At 38.4% G+C, this 14,914-nt stretch overlaps 1 protein-coding gene across 11 annotated transcripts in view; it reads right to left on the reverse strand.

Annotated features, from left to right (window-relative positions):
- The window catches only part of LOC132095506 (tensin-1-like), a 244,394-nt gene that overhangs the window by 136,542 nt on the left and 92,938 nt on the right, over positions 1 to 14,914 (reverse strand). For all 11 annotated transcript variants that reach the window (XM_059500569.1, XM_059500564.1, XM_059500573.1 and 8 more), the window contains exon 3: positions 2,832 to 2,869. In XM_059500569.1, coding sequence (XP_059356552.1) covers positions 2,832 to 2,869 — 38 coding nt within the window. The remainder of the gene's footprint in view (positions 1 to 2,831; positions 2,870 to 14,914) is intronic.

Raw genomic sequence — 14,914 nt, forward strand, 5'->3', positions numbered from 1 at the left:
CGTTTGCTGTACACTTTTTTTTCCCAAGACATTTTCAGAAGAGAGGCTTCTTTACTTTGCAGGGTTCTGTAATTTCAGAAGTAATTTCTGTAATAAAAACGGGAGGAATCCACAGGCCAGCTCTGCATCACTCATTGTCATTTTCATCTTTTATCTAATGACAGAAAACTAAATTGCATCCATTCTTGGATGATTTGGTCGGAAATTCCTCAGTGATTCTGGCGAGGGAAGTTGTTACACATCTCTAAACAGATCTGGAGCATTTTTTTGAGCCTTAATCGCAGTTTAATCAAGGGAGCTTCAGGTTGTCATAGCTGTCCTCCCAAATCAGACACAACCTATCAAACAAAAACCTGTCCTGCTGCTTTTTTCTTTTCTTGCTTTTTTCTTTGATGATCTCAAAGAGAACACATCCCTGCATCCCGACATTAGGGCTGAAATGATTAGTCTACACTATCGACAATGTCAACAACAAAAAAATTGTCGAGAAATATTTTTGTTGTCGAGCAGTCGTTTGACTTAATTTGACCTAATTTAGAGCTTGCAATAATGTTGTTTGACCAGTGTGGCGCTGTAGCGCAAGACTGTAATTCAGCCCTCCTCGATGCAATTCAAGAGAAAAAGAGATACAGCACTCAGCGCTGCTTCAGAGAAATGCACCCGAGCCGAATCGAATGGCGCTTGGATATGAAAATATATGACGCGCACTTTCCTCTCAATAACGAAATAAACAACAACAACAAACAGCTTTACGTTATTAAACATTATTATTAAATATTTGATAGTTTGGTTTGCAGAGATCAAAGCTTAATCTAGCTCAGGACTGTTTGGATTATCATAAACCAGTAAGGTATTTTAAGAGAGATTACTCTAGGTACTAGTTAAAAGTTTTTGAATGGTAACGTTAAGATTTTTTAAGAACTTTTCTTTTTTCTTTTTTTTTTTTTTAAAGTCTCTTCTGCTCACCAATCCTGCATTTATTTGATCCAAAATACAGCAAAAGCAGTAATATTGTGCAATATTTTAATGATTTAAAATAACTGCTTTCTATTTGAATATACTTTAAAATGTATGCTAAAAAAGAAAAATGCTAAAAATGTAGCCTTGAAATCACAGGAATAAATTACATTTTAAAATATATTCAAATAAAAAAACAGTTATTTCACATAGTAAAAAGGTTTTGCTGTACTCTGGATCAAATACATGCAGGCTTGATGAGCAGAAGATACTTCTTTAAAAACAATGTTACTTGTTAAAAAATGTTCTAATGTAGATGACTGGTAGTGGGAAGTCGTGGCCTAGTGGTTAGAGTGTCTCGGGCTGGCAATACCACGACTTAGGTGCCCTTGAGCAAGGCACTGAACCCCCAACTGCTCCCTGGGCACCGCAGCATAAATGGCTGCCCACTGCTCTGGGTGTGTGTTCACAGTGTGTGTGTGTGTTCACTGCTCTTTATGTGTGCACTTTGGATGGGATAAATGCAGAGCAAGAATTCTGAGTATGGGTCAACATACTTGGCTGAATGTCAGTTCACTTATATTGTGAATAAAATTGTTCATCCAAAAATAAAACATATAATCACTTACCTTTATTTTGTTTCTTATCCATATTATATACTTACGAAAGGAGATGTTAGGCAGAATGAGGTGTCATTCAGTTAATTTTCATATAGTAATTAAATGGTAAATAAGAAGGTTTCTCTGTCATCTCATTTTATGTGTCATATATATTTATTTGTATAAATTAATTGTATAATAATTGTAATTACGTAATATTATGTCCCAAAGCTAAAGTGATTAGACTATCTTTTATTTATTTGTTATGTATAACAGTATTTTAACTAATTGCAAGAGCTGAATAATCAATCAAATTATATTGATTAATCAGTGAAATAATCGACGATCAGTCGATTAATCATTCTAATAATCGTTAGATTAATCGACTATCAAAATAATCTTTTGTTGCAGCCCTACCCTACATCCTGGTGTTTCTACAAACCACACAACAAAATGCTCAAGTGTTTCTGAACGCCAGTGTACACTGATCTGTAAAGTAAACTCGGAGCTCCAAAAAAACAAGCACCCCTTCGTACCTCTGGAATTTCCTGTGGGTGCAAAAAAGTGGCACAGCAGTAGGTAGGACTAGCTGCCCGACAAAAACAAACACACATTACCAATATACACAATAATAGCAGCCATATGGAGTTCAGAGATGATGGAGAGGAGTAATCAAGATTTAGCAGCCTACATAGGCTGTATTTTAAGGCACCTCTTAAACATAATAGCTCAAAAAGTGTTTTTTTTTTTTGTGATGCCATAGAAGAGCCATTGAGGGTTCTCTAAAGAACCTTTCATGAACAGTTCTTAAAATTATATTTTTCCACTCTTAAAAGACCCTACAAAACAGGACTATCATACAGGAAAGGTTGAGGGACTTAATTTTGGGAAGGGTATTCTAGAACAAGGAACGAGTTGGCCAAGCCAAACATGTCCTGGGACAGCATGCAGCATTTTTTTTTTTTTTTAGATTCAAGAGTATGCCAATACCCTTCCTCTACCAGAGGGGCTTGAGCACTATCAAGGAAAAAAAATGTCCTCTGTGATAAGATTTGTTTGGTTTCCAGACAGAAATGTGATGGTGGATTTGACAAAAGGAGCCTAACCTGTACAAGCAGACACAACCATTTAGGGAAGTCCTGAAGGATCACAACCTTGTTCTCAGTCTCTCAAAACACAATTTCAGTATAACAGACATTCATATGTGCAAAACCTGTTAAAAAGAAACTTTTTCGAGTGTCTAATAAAACAAAACAAGCATGCTTTGTTTCTTACCTTAACCTCACACTTCCTGTGGCAGGCTAACCGGCAAACTGCAAAGAGACAAAGAAAAAACAAGCCATTATTTTTACACATAATTTATAAAATCAACCGTGCATTTTAACAACTTTGTTCACTATTACTTAGGGGTGTAATTAGGATTTAAGTAAATTGTGGGCTTTCTTCGGCAAAACAAAACAAAATAAAATACTTCAAAAATATAATTTTTTGCAATAAACAATGTAGTACATTCACAAGTGTTAATAGTGTGGTCTTGCGTAGTCAAATCTTATGATAATTCACTGTTATGTGAACTTGTAGCTTGCTAAATTCACACTCAGTGACAATTGATCAGACAAAAGCTCTATTTTTATAAGATTTGTTTTTTCCTCAGAGGGTTAGAAAAATTTTGTTTTGCAGATTTACATAATTTCAGTCTAGTCCAAACCAGTTTTATTACCCAAGTTTGGTACCAATTACAGAACAATCTACCATCTTCATTATTTCGATACTTATATATTAGGGGTGTAACGGTATGTGTATTCGTACCGGACCGTCTCGGTACAGGGCTTTCGGTATGGTGCACGTATGTACCGAATGACCGAATGCAATATTTTGTTTGCGGAACTGTGACGAGTGGGGCGGGGCCGAGGGACATGGGAGCGAGGCCGGTGGAGTGATTGGAGATGAGCTACACCTGTTCGACCCGCCGGTCTCGAGGCCCACGGAGGAGATGGAAGGATATAAAACTGGAGCGACGACAGTGAAGGACGAGAGAGGACCAGGCCTGGGCTTTTAGTTGTGTTTTGGTTTTTATTTGAGCGCACCAGTCGTCCGTGAGGGGCTGGTGCGCGGTTTTGTGTTTATTTTTGTAATTAAAGTTTCATGTTGATTGTCCGCCGGTTCCCGCCTCCTTCTTCCGAATATGAAGGTCTTTATCGTTACAGTGGTGCCGAAGCCCGGGAGAAGGAGGGACGCGCTGCTGAAGATCCCTCGCCGCTGTGGTGAATCCGCGGTGCCAACGAGCTGGCGAGGAGTGTGCCGCCATGGACGCTCGAGGCGGTGGACTGGAGCGAGTTGCCGGGGACGGGCGAGCTCGCTGCCGACCGCCCGCTATCTGGAGGGGCGGCTGCCGTCCGTGAGGGAGCGGAGGAGTCGGCGCCGTTCGCCAGGTGGCCGGAGCCTGCTGCCATCCGCCGGAACGGGGAGGAGCAGGGAACGGGGGACTCCTGCCGGCTGCCCAAAACCGGAGGAGCCGTCGTCGTCCACCGGGCGGCGGAGGAGTGTCGTGCCGTCCGCCGAGGGCCGTCCAGTGCCACCGCCAGGCACCGCGGAGGAGATCACCCAGCTGGTAGAGGGCCGAGCAGCGGTGCGTCTGGGAACCGTTTTTTTTTTTTCTCCTCTCTCCCCTCTCTCGTCTCTGTCGCTCCTCCTTCCATCTCCTTTTCTCTCGCCTCGCCTGTCCTACCCCCAGGTTCCCGCAGGGGGGGGAGTAGAGCGCAGTCTCGGGAGTACCCACCGGCCTGCGAGGGGCGATGGGGGTATGTGACGAGTGGGGCGGGGCCGAGGGACATGGGAGCGAGGCCGGTGGAGTGATTGGAGATGAGCTACACCTGTTCGACCCGCCGGTCTCGAGGCCCACGGAGGAGATGGAAGGATATAAAACTGGAGCGACGACAGTGAAGGACGAGAGAGGACCAGGCCTGGGCTTTTAGTTGTGTTTTGGTTTTTATTTGAGCGCACCAGTCGTCCGTGAGGGGCTGGTGCGCGGTTTTGTGTTTATTTTTGTAATTAAAGTTTCATGTTGATTGTCCGCCGGTTCCCGCCTCCTTCTTCCGAATATGAAGGTCTTTATCGTTACAGGAACATAAGTACATTTTCGTGTTTCCAAACAAACATATTAAGTGGCGGAAGTCTCCGCGTTAAACGCAAATCCCGCCCTGCAGCTGATTCTAAGGCCGGTGACACACTGGCTGCATGGCGTGAGCGTGGCGTTTCTGCTGCGTGTCAGTTGCGTGACGGCTGCTTCGCGTTTTCTGTCTTACACACCAGAATTGTGTCTTACGTGGCGCTGGCACGCTGCTGCTACTGTAGGTGACATAGAGGGAGACCGCTGACAGACCAGAATCTTGTCTTCATGACAAAAATAACTATACTTCATGTTGAGCATAAATATAAAGTCTACTGATAAAGGACACCGTCAACAGTACTGACTGCAAAATAGACTATGTTTGACAGGTGCAATATGCCAGTGTGTCACCGGCATAAGGTTTTCAAAAGGCATCACGTGAGTGTGAACATCACTACTAGGAAAAAAACGACTGTAATTCAAACGCAGCTCCGTCGGCATTTAAACAGACCTTTGCTCTTAATTCCGATCGGTCCAACGCAATAACGAAATCTGAGCAGGTCTAAAAACTGAAACTGTTGATGCTCCAACTTTACACTTTGGAAAAGTTATATATATTTTTTAAATATGAGCAGGCCTACAAGCTGGGATTGGTAATGCTGCACTGTAATCATAGTTATTTATTTATATTTTTCATTATATTTTATTATATGATATTGGTTTGAGACTGAGAGTATTTTATTTAGTGGATAACTTTGCTGCAGTATTTTATTTCTTATTCTTTTTTAATTTTATATACATTTTATTAAAAAGTATTTAAAAAAAAGCGTAAACAAATTGTTAAAAGTTTATAGTAATGAACAACCTGCAGTTTGTTTGCATTTCTTTCCCTTACTGTACCGAAAATGAACCGAACCGTGACTTTAAAACCGAGGTAAGTACCGAACCGTGATTTTTGCATACCGTTACACCCCTAATATATACATATATATATATATATATATATATATATATATATATATATATATAATTTTAGTGAAATAAGTGTAAAATATTTAAATTAATGAATGAATGAAGTATTGAAATGCATGGCAAATTACCCACATCCAAACCATTTGTATTTTAGCAATATGCTCCAAATCAATCAGTATTATTCAATCAAATCAAATCTGTACTCAATTAATTATGTGTTACTCAAATGTGATTTAGAAAACTGATCCAGCTGATATTGTCTTACAGATTCACAGAGTATTTGTGGGGCCCAGAGAACATTAAAACCTCCTATTCGAGCCCATTCCAATCCACCTCATACAGGTACAGCACACTTCAGCAAACAGCGGCCCAAATGCTCCTGCTCTTCTCACACAGAGCCCACTCTGTTCCTCATGTCTGACCTGCAATTCCACAGAGAGGGGCGGAGCCTCAACAACAGAGGGTCTACACACAACCAAGGTTTCTTTAGTCACTAAGGTGATGAAATGTCTCTAAAGCCACACCTAATATCTCTCAAACTCCTCTAATGGCAGACAGAGACAACTACAACTTTATGTCTTTGTGTCTCTTTTTTAAAACCTAGTGAGCTGCCTTGTTATACATACTGCCTACATATGTTTCAGTTGTTTGAGTGTTCCTCACATGGTGCAATACAACAATATAACAATATTTGAGCAGCAAAACCGTATAAGACATCAAACAGCACAATCTTGCTCCCTAGCTTCTAAAGTCTGTGTACAAAGCTAGGCAGTAAGACTGTACTCTGGGAACGTGCCTATACAGCCTTAAAATGCTCCCTAGAGTCCATCCTCCTCCTTGGCCCTCTTTTGAAATCCAGGTCACAGCATGAAAACACCGGACTGGAGGCTCCTACTACTCACAGATTCCCTCAATCCCAGATGATAACTTTAAGAGTGTGAATCTAAAGTGCTTTGGGAAAATCTAGAATTTCAAAGAGTTTAAAAATATGTGCTTATTCTGAAGCAGACTCTACCTTCTGTAATATTGCCTTTTCCCTGTCTTGGTTCACATTTTTCTGTGCATACGTTATATTTGCAGTGTTTATTTTCTTAACTCAATGGTTTAGTCTTTGAGAAAAGTATAGAATGTCTCAACAGGGTAAAACTGACCATGGAAGCCTTTCGGGAGTCTACTGTATTTTAGCTTCAGGTCCACATAGTTATTGGCTTTTTCATTTCAGGATATTTTCATTAGCATGTGATCTGCCTGTTTGGGAGTGTGTCAGATGGGAGACAGTTGAGGAGTGTTTCATTCTGGTGTGTCTTAGTGGTTGAAAATCTGGACTAGTTTTGCTTTTACTCAAAGAGACTCACAAGTTGTACATTCATCACTTTGTCAGGTTGTGTGTTCCCTGGGAATCAAACCCACGACCTTGGCATGACTAGCGCCATGCTCTAATAGTTACAGAGCTACAGAAATCTACCCCAGAAAAAGGTGATTCATGAGCTGCCATCACTTAACCCCAGATTGCACCAGAGGACTGTACCTGTAAAACAAAGTTAAAAAAGCAAAAAGAGGCCATGCTTTACATTGATTCTGCATGTGTAAGATGTGTTCAGCTGTAATGCACCGCCTCGAGTGGCTTGATGATATGATAAGTCCCCAATGCATTTATAATTAAGTGAATCAGCATAAAAACCAAAACACAAATCTGAGAGAAATGGCCACTGAGATGTTCTAAAGGATCTTTAGCTGCACCATAATGTTCTGAAAGCTAACTCCCATCTTCTAACTGACTATCGGATCCATACTGCACACAAAAATCACAAAAGCCACCAGAAATCACAAGCTCCAATCTGAGTGGAAGCTGACGCATATCTTATGGGAGTCAAAAAGTCCATCAGTCGACCAGCGGTGAAGAAAAACAAATGACTGGATTTGACAACATTTACCACGTTAGTTGCATTAATTATTCAACATGTGGTTAAGAAGACAGAGTTTTATTTGAGATTATTAGTAGCCAGTAAACTACATATTGTGAAAAAAATCTGGTATGGATTTTCTTTTAAACAGTTTTCAAGCAAAAATTGCCAGTAATTTCCCAAATAGTTGAAAACGTCATGTATAACAATAAGCGAAAAGTGAAATTTTGAAGTAGAAAGACCACAATAGTAGTTTCTTGTACTTACTTCAATAAAAAGTTACAATGTACACAAACAGTTCTATTTATATAATTCTTTGAGTGTAATATAATACTATATTATTGGAGCAAGTTTTTCTACTTTAAAATTCTACTTTGGTTTTCTTTGTAATTATTTGATCACACAGATACAGATTTCACAGCGATTTAAGATTAAAAACGGTTTCAGAGTAATTTTTTAGTGCATTTCTTCTAGTTTCTTCACAGTTGTTTGATTGCTTTAATATGTTTTCCCACATCTATTATTGACAGTCATGTTTCTTTTTACAACAGATGCACAAACGTGCCCCATGTGGGCTTCCCAGCACGTTTCTGCCTACACGAGCCCTGAATAAAAGATCAGGACTACCATATTGGGTGTGAAAGTGCATTGTGGGGACTGTACGTGGGTTTGCCTTGTTAGGAAGTCAGGTCTTCGTATATAAACACTGCGAGAGGCAGAAGAGAGAGAGGTAGAGGGTGTGTGAAAGAGGATTAGGAGGGGGCTGCTTAATATCTGACACAAGGACTTAAGAATGTTCAGAAAGAGAGAGAGGAGGAGGAGGAGCGGAGTTGGCATTTCCCATTCTGGCCTTTTATAATGAGCAGTGGTCCCAGAGGGCTGGGCAGTGCCGGGCTACACAGAGAGCACAATCACAGAGCCGGACCACGAGTTTCCTCACACACAAACACACTGGACGGCACTCGAGCAAACACACACATACACACACACACTGACCACTGCAACATGCTACAATCATTCTCTTAAACCAAAAGGGTCCCCTGAGTGCCGCAGTGCCAGATGAGGGTTTAGCGTTTTGGCACACTCAGCACTTACGACGGAACAAATGTCAAACGCTGGCAATTTTGTTATACTGTGGCAGATAACTTCTGTGTGTAAGTTATGCACACTTGAGAGAGGCAAAATAAATGTATAGTTTCGAGAACAATTCGAAAATGTCTGCTTTTTTGTTTGTTTGCTTTATAATGAAAAGCAACGCGGTCCAACTTTGTTTTAAGCGCCAATGATTTTTGATTTGGGGTAAACTATCTCTTTAAGAAGAGGATGGAGGATGGATGTTTTTAAAAGAAATTTCACAAAATAACTGTAAAACATTCCAAATGATAATAAAACAGAAATAATCATCTGTGATGTCATTCACTGAACCATCCAACAATACACCATACCAACAAGGCTATATTATATATATATATGTGTGTGTGTGTGTGTGTGTGTGTGTGTGTGTGTGTGTGTGAAGGAAAACTGTCAATTCTGTCCATTCAGAACACTCTCTTTCTACTTCTAAGTGTGATGTCAGGTGTTAACTAAGAAACAACATGGTAAGCTTTAATATCCTGTAAGGACTATTTCCCACAATTCTCTGATGCTCATCTGGGGTGGATTCCGAGCTTTACTCCACTGCAGTACTGAATCAACATGCTTTCTGAGAGCCATGCTCTCAAATCACTGCTACATTTGTTGAAAAAGCTGCTGAATTCAACACACATTACAGCGCTTATGTAATAGTATTCAGTGGTCACTCAAAGTGTGTGCACTTTTGTTTGTTTGTCTTTTTTTTTTTCAGAAAATCAGAGTGTGTTGTGGTTGGTGGACTCTTTTTTTGCCATCTAAAAACCGTGAACATGACACAAACAGGATCTCTGATCAATGTAAAGGCTTTAATTTAAATGTATATTCTTGCACTGTCTCCTAGTGGCAAAAACAAATACTGCATGAGTTTATCTGCAAACAGCTTGTGGACAGAAGATACTGCAGCAAAATACCCATAAAGAGTCTTTTCTCATATATTTATTGCACAATTATAATGGCTGCCCATCAAATTAGTCCCTGATAATTTGCAAAATAAATGTATATATATATATAATTTATAATTATAATATTTATAATAATATAATATAGAATAATTTTTAACAGTCTGATTTGACAAGTTGAATATTTTAATAAAATCCAGCAATTTTTTGTAAGGCAAGAAAAGGCTAGAAGAATAGTTTATAGAATAATAATTTGGCTAATTAAGTTTCTATGTGCTATTTAGCTCATATGTATTGCATTCACTGTCCATTAAGAACAGAAATTAAGCTTCCCAAATATTAAAAAATACTAGAAAATAAATCCAGCAGATACTAATCATTTAATAGGCTTGTGCAACAAAACTACATTTCCAATCATTCTCAGTGGAATTACAAATGTATTTTATTTTTTTTATTTTTTTTTTACAGATAAAACAATTACACACCTAAAGCTCATTATTTGTTCTTTAATTTGTTGTAGTAGTGAAAAAAAGGCTTGTTGTCTTTGGTAAATTATTACAGAAAATAAAAATATTCAGGGCAAAACTGCTTGAATGTGCAACATATCATAATTCCGTATGACTTCCATCAAAGTCCATAAGTAACACAAGGAAAGTATGCGTGAAATATACACATATATAAAACCAACCAGAAGATGTCAGCGTCTCACTGGTGTGTTTAACCTCAAATGCTATTTGGGGTGCTGGACCCTCCAATTCAACATAATGGCTCCAACTGAAAAACTGCCTACTCAGACTGTCTACAGAGTTAATAAGTCATCGGAACTTCATCAGAGGCTTAAACAACATCCTGTCTAGTAGGATGCCTCCTTATGTCTGCCATCATTGCAGATTATCAGACGTTATGGTGCCTTAGAAGGTCTGCAACCAGATTCAATAAAAGACGCCTTATGCTAAAAACTCTGTTAATTCTGGTTGGTGACGGAGCTTTAATTTCACACCAGATTTCTCAAATAAAGGCTTTAACCGAAATGTGTAGGTTTCTCATGAATATATTTTCAGCTGTTGTAATGTTAAAAGATTTAAATAAGCACAAACAGGAGGAAGTCCTGCGTGTGTTTTCTGCCATACCAAATGGAAGGTCATGCTGAGACGGGGAGTTTTAGCTGATTAAAGTAATGATGTTAGACTCAGAACAGAGCTCGTCTATCAGCGGGGAGAAATTAACGGTTGTCTTCATCAATCTGCTTATCTCATTTCACTAATGCAGCTCCAGGAGAGGAGTGGCAACTTCAGGAAGCCCTAATGAGCTGTAGTGAGTGGTTATGTAATGTGTGTGTGCCCGAATCACAACGGCAGTGATGGATGGATGAGAAAAAATAAACAGTGCGTGATGGACCTGCTATGGGAAATTTGTAAAGGTGAAGTGTGATATTTCTGAGCCGTCAAATGAAATTGCAGTTTGTTCATTTAAAACTGACCCAGGAGTCACAACACTATCTCAGACAATGATGTGCGTGAGTTCTGGTTCTCAAATCTGATTGGTTGAGCAATGCTGATAAAAACTAAGGAGTCCATGCAAGGTTTGTTTTTTTTGTTTTTTTGGACTTTTTGACTTTTTGCAGGTGTCATATTGTGTCAACAGGTGGTGATAATGCGGGGGGGGGGGGGGGGGGGGCTTCTAATTTTCTAGTTCAAATATCTGAACATCCTTCAAATACAATACATTTACTTAAAAAGCAGCACAGCATAATATATTAAGATATTAAGTTTTGAAATAATACACCTATTATTTGTGTTTAATTATTTTGAAAAATGGAATATAATTTAAAAAAATACTTCAAACAATCTTGCAGAGAAGTAATACAAAATACACTTATATTCTAGGATTGATAATTAGTCTTAATATTTTAAGCAGCATTTTTGAGTAAATAAGGACAAGCAAAAGAAACAAAATGGTATATTAAGTTATGTATGCTTAAAAATGCATCAGAATTTAGTTTTTGCTTTAAACAAGAATAAAATATCTGCCAATGGAGTAAGAAAAATTACCTTAATTGTAAAGGAATAACCAATTTATTTTTCTAATTGCATTGACACAGTTTCTTGTTTTAAGCAAAACTCACTTTTTTAATACATTTTCTTGCTTTAAGAATATTTACATATTTCACAAGTGTTCTTGTGAGTCACTGAATCATTCACTGAAGTGATTCATTTAAAAATAGATTCATTTAGGAACAAAACGCAACTACTGTTTGTTACTCAGAGACATGCATCAGTTGATTCTGCTTCATTTATTTGGAACTGTTTTCAAAAATATGCAAAGAAACTGACAACACTGTGTCTAAAATATAGGTTACTCACTATTAACGTCTTGTGTATTGAAAACAGTTCCATAAACTAGGCCAATACTTTAATCGTGCTGTTGTTCTGAATATATAAGAATTGGACAGCTGGAACAATGGAATGATTATTTTGCTTTCTTAATTAAAATATGTGTAACAATGTTTTTTTGGAATTAAAAAAGTTCAAAAAATTTACCTCCAATTACTCTCTGCTGATTGGTTATGCTGCCAGTGTAAGGTCAAGTTGACAATGCATTGTGGGATACAGTGCAGTGTACTGTACTTTGTTGTATATTGCACTTTTCAATAAATGTCATCTGAATATCATGAAGTCTGGCTTTTCTTTGCAAACAGAAAATCCTAGTAATTTGCAAAGAATAAATATGTCATACTGCAGAAACAGTAAGAGTATTATGTTAATATGCTATTCCAAACTATTCCAACTAAACACAAGGCACAGAAATGCCACATTTCCCCTTTAAAAGATGTGTGCTCCCTTATTTCCTGAACAGACTCCTTTGTGTAAACTGGCTTGGACTTTGTTAGATTGTGTGTGTCCGCTTGCATGTGTTTGCCGTGTGTGCATGCACACGCACATATGCACACACACACACACACACACACACACACACACACACAAATCCAGTCTCTTCAAAAGCAGCCTGCACCCCTGAGGGTGATCAGGGGAGATTTTGCATTTCTTCCTTAAAAAGGAAAACAGTCTCAATGTCCAGAGGCAGAGATGGAATACTAATAAAACAGCAGAAAAGGCTATTTTTACCAACATGTTTCCCCTTGACACCATTTCATATCTCTGGGTCACCGCTGCTCCTGAGGTGTTTATGCTGGCGAGTAGACAAGCCAGATCAATTGATGCCATTGAAAAGCCAAAGAGAAACAACAGTGAGTCATGACAGAGTCAGGCAGGCTGCTTTCACTCTTGCAAGGAAACATGTCCAAAACTGTGAGTGGCTGGAATGAAAATAATCAGATGAGATCATGTTACAGGGCAGGGGGCTCAAAAGGGGGGCAAATGGTCCATTCTCTATCCAGAGAGGTGCTGCTTGACTTTGCCAAACTTTGGCTGCTGGAGATACAGCTATTGTACTCTGAACTAGGGCAGAAAAGATTCCTCGAGTAACTCGAGTAACTCGATTACAAAAAATGATCGAGGCAAATTCCTCTGCCTCGAAGCCTCTTTTAATTTATTTTAAATCTCACATCAGGTTCTTTCGCAATGATTTTTTTTAATGTGACATAGCGTTTTCTTCACCCACAAAGCGGAAGGAGACACACGCACAGCGTCTGAAATCGCGCACTGCAAGGAGTCAGCAGTGTTTTGATTTGAGGGCGCGGGCAAACGTAGGCCTATGTCCATTGCAAGAGAGCTGGCATACCACAACTAGGGCCCTAGGATTTCTGCGATGCGGAAAACGCGGAGGGAATCGCGGAATCCAGTCATAAAAACGGAATTTACAGTTTAACGCGGAATGGCCCGGACTTTGCCAAATTTTGAATGAATTAATCAAAAATAGGTCATTGCACTTACACCAAATCACGATATGGACTAATATCTGTAAATATTAAACCAGAACAGACTATTTAAATATGAATCCTGCATGTTCTGCGTGTCTCTGTTAATGAATGGGGCACAAGCGCGACTTTACACACACTGAAGCGCGCGTGACGCTCCGTCTGCTGTCTCACTAATAAGGACGTGAACACATGAACAACATCTCCAGAACTGCTCTGACAGTCACTTCATGAGCATTTGACCGTTTGATTTGAGTAAAACTAGCGTCACAACAGAACTGTAAAGGTACAACACGTCAAAATAAAAGTCCGGTTCAAAGACAAGTATTTGCCAGAGATGTATTACTATTGTTCAGCAGAATATATATATCCTACTACAAAAAAATAAATAATCAAACATTATTTTTTTTAAGGTTTAATCACACAACATTTCTTCCATGTTTTATTTTTAATAGTAAATCCCCTTGATTTACCAAAAAGTTAAGTTTGCTTAATTTTCAATAATTAAAAGATACATTTTTATGTGTTTAATGTTTAATGTGCATCTCAGAAAATGCTTTATTTAAAACCCCAACTGAATGGCACTTAATTCATGTGTCAACTTTCTTGTCATTGTTCACAGTACATGTACAGACAGAGAAACAATGGGTAATAATTAAATGTTTATTTTTGATGTATGCATTGCATTGTATGCATTAAAAAAAAAAAATTCTAAAAAAGGAAACTAAGTTGTTCATTTTAAGAGACCCAGTAGTCTTATTTTCTCTTGCATAATTAATATTGCACTTTAAGCAAAAATGCATTTTATCCGATTACTCGATTAATCGATGGAATTTTTGGTAGAATACTCGATTACCAAATTATTCGATAGCTACAGCCCTACTCTGAACACACAGCAAACTTGAGCACTATTGTAAATATCATGACGATTTTAATTTAGCCATTCAGACTAAAGTTCAACTCATTAGACTAGTTTCACATCCTGGAAGACATCCAAGACTGATTTGGTTAGAGCTGATGAGTTTAAGTGAGTTCAAACACCTACATTGAACTGATTCATAACGGAGTCAATGATTCATTTGCGGCCTCATTCAGAAACGTATTAGTAAAAATGTAGGATACAAGTAAATATTACTATATGAATTTTGTTTTATGTACATGAATAGTTGAATGATGAATAATTATGAATAAAAATTATTAATAATAATAATTTTGATTTTTGTGACATACTGTGACATTCCACCAGGTTGTGATACTGGGGGTGGGGGTTCCATGTGATAAGAATTATATATATATATATATATATATATATATATATATATATATATATATATATATAACTAGCCTGAATCCACTGTAAGTCACTTTGGATAAAAGTGTCTGCTAAATGCATAAATGTAAATATTTGAAGTGCCGTCTTTAAGCCTTCAAAAACAATCCACATGTCTGCAATTAATTCAAGCACT

This window comes from Carassius carassius, chromosome 19, assembly GCF_963082965.1.
Source record: "Carassius carassius chromosome 19, fCarCar2.1, whole genome shotgun sequence".
NCBI lineage: Eukaryota > Metazoa > Chordata > Actinopteri > Cypriniformes > Cyprinidae > Carassius > Carassius carassius.